Source organism: Miniopterus schreibersii, assembly GCF_964146895.1.
Source record: "Miniopterus schreibersii genome assembly, chromosome: 6".
NCBI lineage: Eukaryota > Metazoa > Chordata > Mammalia > Chiroptera > Miniopteridae > Miniopterus > Miniopterus schreibersii.
The window spans coordinates 64,356,511-64,368,683 of NC_138107.1; the positions used below are offsets into that span (position 1 = coordinate 64,356,511).

At 37.9% G+C, this 12,173-nt stretch overlaps 1 protein-coding gene across 1 annotated transcript; it reads left to right on the top strand.

Annotated features, from left to right (window-relative positions):
- Window positions 1-8,028: 8,028 nt before the first annotated feature.
- FABP7 (fatty acid binding protein 7) lies at window positions 8,029-12,173 on the top strand. The gene is made up of 4 exons (XM_081140638.1): window positions 8,029-8,449; window positions 8,871-9,043; window positions 9,675-9,776; window positions 10,425-12,173. The coding sequence occupies exons 1-4, from the start codon at window positions 8,377-8,379 to the stop codon at window positions 10,473-10,475; spliced, it is 399 nt and encodes a 132-aa protein (XP_080996764.1). The 5' UTR covers window positions 8,029-8,376; the 3' UTR covers window positions 10,476-12,173.

Genomic DNA, 12,173 nt, shown 5'->3' on the forward strand with positions numbered 1-12,173 from the left:
CTTCTCAGCTTCCATGTCTGGGACTTCTGCTGATTTATTAGTGAATTACTTATCTGTGCTTCCACATTCACTCCTTGGAGTTCAAAAGTTAGATGATCTAATTCAGTCCCATGATTTAAAGATCAATTATATGTTTCTGGTGGCTCCTAAATGTATATCTTAACCATAAATCTCTCTTCTGAGCTCTAGACTGCCATGTTCAAAAGTCTACTTGATGTTTGCCTTGAACTCACAATAGACATCTAAAAACTCATCATTTCGAAAAGATAAGTGCTGATTTACTCCTAAACCAGTTTTCCCCTTAGCTTCATCAATGCGCTAAATGGAATCACAATTCAGTACGTTGCTCCAGCCAAATGTTCTGTAATCTTTCTTGACACCACGCTTCCTCTCGTGTGGGACAGGAAATAACGGCATGTGATGCCCGGTGGGTGAGTGCCATGCCCCAAGAAGATGACTGAAGACTAGATGTTGTGATACCACAACAACCAGCTCCTCTCTGGCCCCCGGCCCTTTCATCTCATCCTCTGCCTTCAGATCTTAGACGAAAGCTCAGAGAGGAGGGAGTGGGAATCCTTGAATTGACTTAGTGAAAGCCTAAAATGCCTCAATAATCACAAATTTCACCAAGTTTCCAGAAAAAAATGACTATGTAAAATATTTTTATTAGTTAAAGATGGGAAGCTGAGTTAATAATCAAGTTCACTTGCAGAAAAACAAAGATACACGTTATTATATGTAGGTCTGGATGGCAAATTCAAACCCACTGTCCTTGAGGCTTCTCTTTTTCTTATGTGGCTTGTGGGCCGCCTTTTGTTTTCTGAAGGAGGCTACATGAATCCCAGTGAGTCTGCAAAGTGACCTATTGAGGTTCCAGAAGAAAATATTATTATTCCATTCATATTTCACTCTATATAAATGAGATATAAATTAATCTTTACTAAGATTTATATATGGATTGACATTGGTCATTTACTCAGGCATATGTCAGTCACTTGTCATGAAGTGTCTTGAGGAAAGAGTACATGGTAGACGCTGGCAGTCTCATTTTTCATCCCGTTTCAGCTTACTATGATTTATTGTCTTTGTATGTGGACCCAATTAAGTGAATTCATAAATAATGTTATCTATTTTTATTTAAACTAAGCATTATAAAATGATATAAAAAGATTGGAAAAATGTCTTTACAAAACTGAGGATTTAGAATGATGCTAATAATGTACAACCTAACAACAAAAAGTAAGTGTTAATATGTGTTCTATTCTTAGTGTAAGTTGTCAGCTGCATTCTAAGGTGTAAATTGGGAGCATAAAAATAAATTTAACAGAAAAACATTGGCTAAGGTTCACAAAGTTTATAAGAAGACTACTTGAAATGTGAATTTACATCTATTATTATGAAAAATAATCCTCAACCCAAAATATATATTTATATTTAGCCTCAGAATAATAGCTAACAGTAATATGGGGCAAGACAATATATAAAAATATTATTTATTTTATCTTCATTTCATTATCTTCAATTTACATTTTATATGTATTATAATATTTATACTATATTAATAGAGTGATATAGCCACATAAGTTATGAATAAATACACATATGTGAGGTGGACAAACATTTTATTGATGGGGCACAAAATGAAATATATTTAGTGGCCATCACTCAATAGGACAGCAATTAGGACAGCAGAGCTGCTTCTAAATCTTGTAGTGGAAAATATTAGAGCTATGCAATGCTTTAAGAAGTTTCTTAAAGAGACGAGCTCCCTTGGAACCATTATTATATTTTGTTCTTTTCTTGTTTTTTTCCTTTGTAAAGTGATAAAGCAGGGCCACTAGTGTCACGTACTCAGAATTACTGCCACAGCCTCTCATTCATTAATTTTTTCAAACCTACATATTAAGCTCATCCTATGGGTGGAGTGTGACAGGACAGAGCCCATAGGTTCCTCCTGGAGTTTCTAAATCAAGTAACAAGAACTCTTGGCAACAATTCTAAGTTGTATTTGGTTGCCACCTTCCTCATAGGGTGTGCGCCAACTATGCAAATCAAAATTACAAGAAGAGGGCGGTCATCGCTCACACTAAAATAATCTAAGCATGCAAATTAATTCCAGTTAATTCTTAGTTTAAAAACTGTACCTCCTTTCTGGTAAAGAGGTACTTTTCTTATTCCTCCTCTTATTTTTCTCCTTTCGCTGCATTAAAACAATGTTACAGATTGTCAGAGGAGTCCACTATTAATCAGGATTAAGCAGAGAATACAGAATAGGATAATAGCTAACATCTATTGAGCACTTGCTGTGACACTATTTTAAGCACTTTATTTGTATCAACTCTTGTAATCCTCCCAATGACCACTTAACTATGACAATGCCCATTTTAAAGAGAAACTGAGGCACAGAGAAGTTAACGAATTTAGTTAATTTTATATATAGTAAGGAACAGAGGCAATCTGGCCAAATAGCATATATTCTAAATCGGGCTCAATCAATGATTCTCTCATTATTGATGTTTCTATCTCTCTCTCTCCCTCTCCTTTCCTCTCTCTGAAATCAATAAAGATATATTTAAAAAAATTAAAAAAAAAAAAAGAAAAGAAACACATTACTGAAAGAACTATCACACTTTTGAATAATTGGAGCTAAAAGCTTATGGTCTCTAAATTGAAAGACTACATGTGATAACAATTCAATCCCTTCTGAAAAAAAATTGTAAATTTTAACTCAATTCTGATCTGTTAAAGTTTAGAAAGGAAGATGCCTCTGGAATCAATATTTCTGAGTGAAGCTCCCTCATTCCTGCTTGACAGGTAAGGCAGGATATTTTTGGAGCCAGCAGGTAGGAAAACAGCTTCTTAATTCCTCAGCTTTTTAATTATAGTAGAGATAACTGTTTCCTTCACAGGTCAGCTTCTGTGATGTGGTGGTGTGTTCCGGGAGTACTCCCCAAAGCTCAGCTCAGCGTAAAATCTAGTCCTTCAGCTCTTCTAAGAATTTTGTAAGGATTGAATTCCCTATATTTTGCCTGTTTCTGTTAAAAATAGCTAGAGTGGTTTATTTAATCTTCAACTAATCCCTGACTAATCCCTTCCTTTTATAACTACCTGTCTGGTAATCCTTACTCAAAGCTTACTATGGCATTTCATATGCAGAGTTAACAACAGAGATCTTCAAAGATTTTAAAACCCATGCCCAAGGCCCCCCAAAAGAAAATCTTATAAATATTTGATTTACAGATAATAATAACCCTTGATAAGAAAACTAGAGGGTCTATTGAAAGAACTATTTCTGTGCATACTAATTGGCACTGGGTTTCTATGTACGGCATGTCACTAAAGTCTCCTACTTTTGCATTTAGTTAATTCATTAAGTGTTTGGATGTTTTCTCAGACTACTCTCTGTGCTTTTATTTCAAAGAAAAAAACCCTGAAAACTATGAGTTTTAATTTTCTCCCCAAATTAACAAGACAGAAATGAGAAAGAGGTTTAGCTATCCTTCCTGGAGGATTATATATGAGATAGAAATTTGGAAAAGACCATATGTACAGTAGTTCAAATTTCTACTTTAAAAAAATTCTCTGATTCTGTGTGTTTGCTCTATATATTTGTTCATACTTTTAACATCTGTTGAAAAACACTGTGGTCTTTATACTGTGCAAGACAAAGGATATAATGATATAATGCACAATGGAGAATAAAGAACAGAGATGCTAAAATAGATGCTACAGGGAACTTATGCTCTAATGGGGCAGAAAGATATACAGCTGATTACAAAACTATTTCATTAAAATTGCAGTTTGTTTAAAAAGACAAATAAATCCATGGGGTGACATCTTTGGGATTCTGACCCAGTCTTCCTTGAGGAAATGTTTAAGATAATCTCTAAAAAGCAAGTATAAATTAACTAGGGGGCTGGAGAGGAAGGTTTTCTTGGCAGAGTTGTGGAATATAAATGGCTCGAGGAGAGAAGGTCCCAGTTATTTTTCATAACAAACCTGGAATGAACTTCTCTCCCAAGTCACTTTGTCAGATCTAAAAGCAGGCCAAGGACTCCCTCTACATTTTATACCCAAGAAAATATGGAGAGTGGAATACTTAACTAATGGGAGATAAAAGGAAGAAAAACTGCAGAAAATAGAAAACAATGAGGACATAGGAAAGACAGCCAGTGCTTCCTCATATTGTCTTCATCAGCCTTCATTGTCCGGTAGAGAAGTGCAACACCTTTTCAAGAGTGTGGCACTCCTGGAGGGGCATCTTCTCTCTGGTCTACTCCACATTTGGAAAAATGCAATAGCCTTGGCTGGGAAGCTTAGTTGGTTGGAGCGTGGTCCCGATCCCCCAAGGTTCTGGGTGATCTCTGGTCAGGGCACAGCAGGAGGCAACCAATGAGAGCATAAGTAGGTGGAACAACAAATCCATGTGTCTCTTTCTCTCCCTTTCTCTCTCTCTCCCTTCCTCTCTCTCTCTCTAAAATAAAAAATAAAATAAAAAGTGCACTAATTAAAAATTTCACACCACCAAGGGAAATATAATTCACATACCCCCCCCCCCGCTAAAATTCCGTTATTCATATTGCGTTAACCCCTGCTTGAAGGTTGGATCTTCATCACTCCTGTCACCTAAAGGTGGCTTAGCTGATGAATTGTTGGACCGGGGGGGGGGGGAGGGGTATGATGAAAAGTGTCCATGTGACAGACAGCTGAGCCCATGTGTAACTTTGTACCTCTGTTTCAGAAAAGGGGGTGTCTGAGCTTACCTATGGTCTATCATGAGAGAGATTGCAATCACACTGTGTAATCACATATTTCCAACTCCAGAAATATTTTATTACTATTTTTATTGTATAATTTAGTAAGAAAAAGAAGCTCAGGCAAGTACTTTGAATTAACCTTTCTTGGTACAGATCCTTGCATATTTTATGAGAAATAGTGTGTGGCCTTGTTTGGCTTAGTTTGCTCAAGAGCAGTGATAAAAATTTATTTAATACTCTATGTTTTCTTAAGAAGGGCAAAATGCCATAAAGCAGGTGCCAGGAGATTCAACCCCATATGGAAATTTTGCCAAGTTCTCCCAAAGCAACTTCTTTTTATTTACTCCTTTTATTTCACTATTAAAAAGTACTTACAATGGATTATTTAGAGTCCTTATTGCCATTAGTAAATACATAAAGATAATAGTTCTGAGAGATGGGTCAATCTGTCACAATATTTCCTTTATTAAGCCTGTAGTAGATACATTTGTATGATAAAAGCCACAGCAAAATCTTAAATTTCTCCTAGGTTTAGAAAAATTGGAAAAAATATCTATTAATTTAATCCTTCATAGCACAACACAGTCTGTTCCTTGTTATTTCACTTTCTCTTTCATTAAAATCTTCAATAATCAGAACAAATAACCTACTATTTGAAAGCAACCATTCTCAGATATAAATCTATTGCATCCTGAATAATTAAAAATAGTAAGGTTAAATGTGTCAATTCAGAGAATTATAAAAATGTTAAGTGGCTTTTCCTAAAATTTCAGCTCAAATTCCTTATCTAAAGAGTAAAATAAATAAATGAATATGAACAAATATTTCAGCACTGCAATCTGTGAGGAGCTAAAATGGAAATGTCTATCACATGGGTCCTGCTCTTGACAATCTTACATTTTTGGACTATGAACAAATAAATGATTTATTATATTTTAGAACAATACTTAAACATTCTACAGTTTAAACATGTTATATTAAATAGAACATATAAGAATATTTTGATGTAACAAAATAAATTGGTCTGAGAATCTCTACTATAGAGAATGGGTTGCATAAATAAATTAGTCATCTAGATTTGGCAAAAAAGAGAGTTTATAAAAAGTTCATAGCTTTCGGGACTTAGTTGAAAGGATCAAATAATACCAGAGGGCTGTGAATAGTTTTATTTTAGGCTTTTCATGGCTGCCTGTGTCATCTTCAGACTCATGTCAGCATAAAACCAGGTCCAAGTTAGTCCCAATCGAGGGGCATTCCAGGTATTGACTGGAAACCCTGGGTTCCAGCCCAGCTCCTGCTTGCCTACCCCACCAGGTCCAGCAGGGTGTGAGTGTTCGACCCAGCAGGCCTGTCGGAATGGGTGAAGGGGTAGGCTTTGAGTCCGAGCTGGGACTCCATGCTGGTGGTTAGCATCTTATGATATGTAGCTTTTATTGTTTAGACATATGGCATGTGGCCCTCTGTTTGGATTCTACTCCAAGTCCTTCAACTGCTAGGGGCAGGCCTGGATTAAGCAACATTAGGAATTTTGCTTTTTAACCTGAGAGCTAGAAAAAGCAATTGGGAAATAAGCAGGAGGACAAGAGACAATTTAGATCTTTAAAATTACCTTTACTATGGTATAATGACATAAATTAGTTGTACTTATTTAATGTGTACACCTGATAAATATTCACACACCAGTGAAACCATTATCACAATTGAGAAAAAGAAAAGAAAAATTTTTTGAAGAGCACATATTCAACAAATGACTTTTATCTAAAAATATATAAAATATATAAAGGAGTTATAAAATTTGGTTAGGAGACAAATAACCCAATTAAAAATGAACAAAATATCTGAACAGTCGCTTCAACAACGAAGATATGCACAAGAAAGGGTGCTCAGCGCCTTTAGTGACCAGGAAAATGCCGATTTGTATTTCACAAGATCACTTAGGCTTCTGTGTAGTGAAAGGATTGGGGATCAGAAGTGGCTGTAGAAAGAACAGTTAAGAGGCTGTTGCCATAGGACTAGCAAAAGAGAGTGGTTGCTTGAATTAAGATGGTGGTTGTGGAGATGGGGGAGAATGTCAAATTAGGGAAATATTCAGGAAGCAAAACGGGTAGGCCTTGCCACTGACTTTGATTTCAGAGGGTGAAGTGTCAGAAATGATCCCAAGTTCTCTGGCTTATGCAGTTGGGTGGCCGATGGTGCCATTCACAAACATGGGGAAGCCAGGAGGAAGACCAGGCGTGGGGAAAGATCGAGTTATGTTTAATGAACGCCTTTGAGGAGTGTCTGAGGCATCAAAGTAGAATCACGGAGCTGGCAGCTGGGGTAAGATGTGTTCTGAGCCTTGTCTCGTATTTGGTGTGGACAGAAGTTGGAAGGCGGTGTGGACTGAACTTTAAATGGGAGGAAAGAGAAGAGCGGGAATTGCCAGGTCTGAAAATCAAGAAGGGAACTGCTTTTTATCCATGGTCCACACTAGTAAAGCAGGAAGAAACTTTGGGTGAGAGGAGGTTCAGAGACCTCCTTTAAATGCTCTGCTTAGAATCCTCGAGGCATTTTGCCAATCTTGGGGTACCCTGAGCCAGGACAAAGTGGAGCCAAAGCTCTTCTGCGTCTCACCGCTCCTCCACTTCCTAACCTCCCCCATTGCTAACTCCCAGTTTATTGGTAGATGGCATGTGTGTAACTGTGGCCTCAGAAAAATAAAAAAAGTTCTATAGTGCAGGCTATTTAAAATCTTAATAAATGATCTTCTGTCCAGTTTTCCCACATGGATTATATAATCTGTTGAAGGAAGAAAAAAACCATTCTTTATGTTTACACCTCATTAGTGAATCCTAACCATGCTCTTCCTTAGGTCCCCTTTCCATCTCAGTCTGGTTCTCACATTCTTACAAAGAGTAATGGGACCTTTAAATTCCCTCAGTTTGTGCTGGGAAGAGGCCAAGATTAGTTAGTGTCCCACTGATACTCAGAATAGCCTCCTGGCTGTACAACCCAGGAAAGGCCTTTACAACATTCCCCTCTTCTTTTCCTAGTTCCGCATGTTCTACTATTCAGCCTCCTTTGTCTGAAAAGTCTGGCATTTCAGTGGTTTTCTTTAAGGGAGGGGGAGGGTCCTCATTTGTGGAACCAGCTTTGTCATTAACGGAAATCAATCTGAATGTTCTATTGTGCATCTTTTTTCTTTCCTCACAGTCTGAAATGGCCGTTGCCAAGTTTTCCAGCTGAACCTAAAAGGCCTTCTCTCACTTTCCCGCGCCCTGCCTCCAGCCCCATTGATTCCTCGCCAGCTTTCTCAGGCCAAGGGCTGCAGGGTGAGGACTGGGGGGGGACTTGACCTGCTCCGCTGACCTAGTGGCCCGAGCCAATCACAGAGAGGATTGGAGCCTCTCTTGAGCCTTCCCTCCCACCACTCCCCCCGCAGCAGCCTCCAGGGGAGGACTCTGCAGGGGTGCGTTTGCAATTTCAGCCCTCGGCTGCCTGCCTGCCTCTTTTCCAAATAAGAAGGAGGGAGCAGCCGTGAGGTGCACAGGGGTCTTCTGAATTGCATTGACACTAGGATTCAAAAATCCTCGCTCCAGTCTCTTTTCTCTGTTTTCAAAGCTAACGGGAAAGGGCAAGGATGGTGGAGGCTTTCTGTGCTACCTGGAAGCTGACGGACAGTCAGAACTTCGATGAGTACATGAAGGCTCTAGGTGGGTAAGAATGAGATGTTCTCTTCTTCACCTGCAGCTTCAGAGACTTGCAGGTTTTTTTCACCCATTAGATTGGCAAGTGACAAAGACAGATGACATTGTCATAAAAAAATCCATTCCCTAGGCTTTGCGCTTCCCAGGGAATGGATTTTTAATGTGGCATTTGTCTGCTTTCTTGCCCAGGGCCAAATAATGGTGCATTTGATAGTCTGCAGTGTCATTTTCTCTTCAGCATCCACTTATTTGTGCCTCTATCTATATTATTGTAGCCCAGTAGTTGTATTGCATGATTAATGGGCTAAACATGCCCTAATGAAACTTGTACTTTAGGACCTGATTTCCAAAATAGGAAAGCAGTTTTCTGCTTTGCGAGCTGTTTTGGAAGTTGCTGCTCACTGTATTGCTTCCCTTGCTGTTTTAGGTGTGGGGTTTGCCACTAGGCAGGTGGGAAATGTGACTAAACCAACAGTGATCATCAGTCAGGAGGGGGCCAAAGTGGTGATCAGGACTCAAAGCACATTCAAGAACACAGAGATTAGCTTCCATCTAGGAGAAGAGTTTGATGAAACCACTGCAGATGACAGAAACTGTAAGGTAAGAAGCCACTTCGCTTGGGGGGGAGGGGGAAGAAAAAGAGAGATTTCTGATATTACTTTTTTTTAGGTGTTGGAAAGTGGAGCGTGTTCTCCGTGTTTCCATTCACAGAGAAGGATGTCAGGGTTAATTTTGCATTTTGGGGATAGGTTATGCTCTGAACAATGGGTGCTTGCTATAGCTTAAAGCTTGAATCTATTTTTTACCATGTTTTCACATTATATATCAAACCTATTTTTCAAAAAGTATTTAATAGCATTTGTTTGAAGGAATGATTGCATTTTATTTACTCCCTCTGATTGCCTCAGATTGACTAAATAAACAGCTTACCTCATTCTAAGGCTTTGCTTTGGAGAAGGGTGACTAGTCTAAATGCACTTGGTCAGAATTTTTATTTCTAATATGTTACATTTTTGCATCTAGCTGTACACATGTTAAACAAATTAAGAATTATTAGAGTTTACATAATGGTGACTCTAGAAGCAACACAGGATATGGCACTAATATGATAACTAGTAGATCACAATTTATTCAATTATACAACTCTTTAAAAAATCACTTCATTTGACTTTTATATCAGAAATTGGATCTGTAACTATTCCTATGTTCTGCTTTTTGTTGTTGTTCTCAGTCTGTTGTGAGCCTGGATGGAGACAAACTCCTTCATGTACAGAAATGGGATGGCAAAGAAACAAATTTTGTAAGAGAAATTAAGGATGGCAAAATGGTTATGGTAAGTAATGGCCATTCTCCTCTCTTTCTTCCTGCATTTACCCCTCCCTGCTTTCTCATCTCCTTTCCTCTCTCTCCCCTCTCTCCCCTCCCCCTCCTTTCCTTCATTCCCTTCCCCCTCCTCTCTTCCCTCCCTCCTCTCTGTCTTTAATAACATTAAGTCATTAGCAAGGTTCGTTAAGCTTGTGTAAAACAGAAGAAATAAATAGATCCTAGCTAATTGTTTCCTCAGCTCTGCTTCCTTAATTATAGAAAAAGAGAGAAACTCTTAGTGTAGTTAAAAACACACATGTTGCCATTGATTTAGCTAAAACTGTGTCAAAAGAATTTTTGTAGGATTACCTATGAATGCCTAATTCTCAAATAAATTCTAAATATAAAACCAACAATCATGAAAATATATACAGATGGTTGATATCCCTATAAAAATAGCAAGCTTACTGGATCTCAGAAAAATTACTTTATAACTCCTGTAATAAATAAGAGATCTTCAAGCATTTTACATTTTAGTTTATAAAGGTTATATAAGTTCAGTGCAGATCATTTAGAATATAAAACAAAAATATAACAAAAATACAAAGCTCCTAACTTCTCCTTAGCTACTGATGTTTCTGTCTACAGTGACTTGGTTATCTTTGGGATCTTGCAGACTCTTACTTTCGGTGATGTAGTTGCTGTGCGCCACTACGAGAAGGCATAGGAAGGTTCCTGCCTGGGCCTGGAGAAGCGCTGCAGTGTCTCTGTGACTCAAGTCTCAGTGCTGCCCTGCCCTTACAGCGCGGCTGATCGCGAATTAGGGCCATCCTTGGTCTGGAGGGAGAAAATGGTGGTTGAAAAACTTATTTTAAAAACTTGTTGCTTCAAGAAACTAGTCCAATTTTGATCTGCAAGTTTCTCATGTTTTACAGTTTTCATTAAGATCTTAAGTCACATTTTAAAAATAAAGAAGTGAATACATTTTATAATTTCCATTGGAATGTAAATCAAATTGGAATAAAAATCTAATACCCATGAGAGATTTTGTTGTTTTCGATATCATTAATCTGTCTGGGAATTGTATGTTAGAGTTTTAAATGAAATAGCCTTTCTATGGCGTAAAGTAAGGCTAGAAAAGTTAGCACTTTGTTTAAAATACTAATTAAAAAGATAAGCAGATGCCTAAGGAATTGTAGATATGCCACAGTTTTGATTGAGACTTCCACAGAGAATTTGTGGTGATGAAACTCAGTTGGCCAGGATGCAAAGAACAATTGTTATGAGGAGTTGGGTTCACAAATGACCTCCTGTTATTAGAAAGAGGCAGCTTAAAGAAGCAAAATGATATACATGAAAAGGTCCTATTACAGGATTAAGTGTAATCAAACTATTGAATCAAAATGTCATATAATTCAAATATTTTATTGAAAAGTAAATAGGAAAAGGAAACAAAGTCCATCCTGCATTATAAAGATGAATTTCCAGACAAGTCCAGAGAGCTGGCCTAAGCGGGTAAGACTGCAAACTGGAGCTTACGGAGTGGGCACGAAGGCATTCGCATTGCTTCACGTGGGAGGTGTGGGAACTGAGTCGACCAAAAGAAAGGAAATATCTGTTTGTAACTGGCTAGGGTTTACATTTGTAAGTACAAACACATTTTATATTTTATCCTTTGCGAAATGCCTTTTACACATTTTCTCAAACCACAGTGTGAAGCAGGTAAGGCAGATATTATTTTTACTTTGCCAGTGGGGAAACTGGAGATGAGATTTACATGTCCAAGTTCTCATGACTAGTGAATAATATCAAGAACTGGAAACCTTGAAATATTACCCTTTATTTCCTCTTGAAAATTAATATTCCAAACTTTTAACTGAAACCAAAATGCTAGATTTTTATATTCTGTGATCACTCCTTAGGAACTCTTTTCTCTGGTAGCTTCTGGTAAGGGGTGGGGAAAGGGTAAATATTTTTCAGGACAAATATGCAATATTGATTTTTAATCAACCCAGTGATTTCAGTAAGTTTCTGTAAGTTAGTTCAAGGTCCAATTAATTTAGAGATTTAAAGTACGAGGAAACTTTCTTTAACTTACATAATTTACCTCAACGATATTGTAACCTGACTGTTGTATTACTTGAATTACCATAATGAAGAGTAGAAAAGCTAAAGTGCAGCTGTAAGATTTAACATTTGAATGTACAGTTATTACTGAATGTCAAAATAAGATAGTCTGGCTGCCCAGCCGGGCGTGGCTCAGCGGTTGAGCGTCAACCTGGGATCCAGGCGATCAGGGTTCGATTCCCGGTCAGGGCACATGCCCGGGTTGTGGGCTCGGTCAGTGACTCTCTCATCATTGATGTTTCTATCTCTCTCTCTCCTTCTCCTTTCCTCTCTCTGAAATTAATAAAAAGATATATTT

Coding starts and splice junctions, on each gene's coding strand:
- FABP7 (XM_081140638.1), top strand. CDS start 8,377: ATGGTGGAGGCTTTCTGTGCTACCTGGAAGCTGACGGACAGTCAGAAC. Junction 9,044..9,674: donor CAGATGACAGAAACTGTAAG/GTAAGAAGCCAC, acceptor TGTTGTTCTCAG/TCTGTTGTGAGCCTGGATGG. Junction 9,777..10,424: donor AGGATGGCAAAATGGTTATG/GTAAGTAATGGC, acceptor GGGATCTTGCAG/ACTCTTACTTTCGGTGATGT.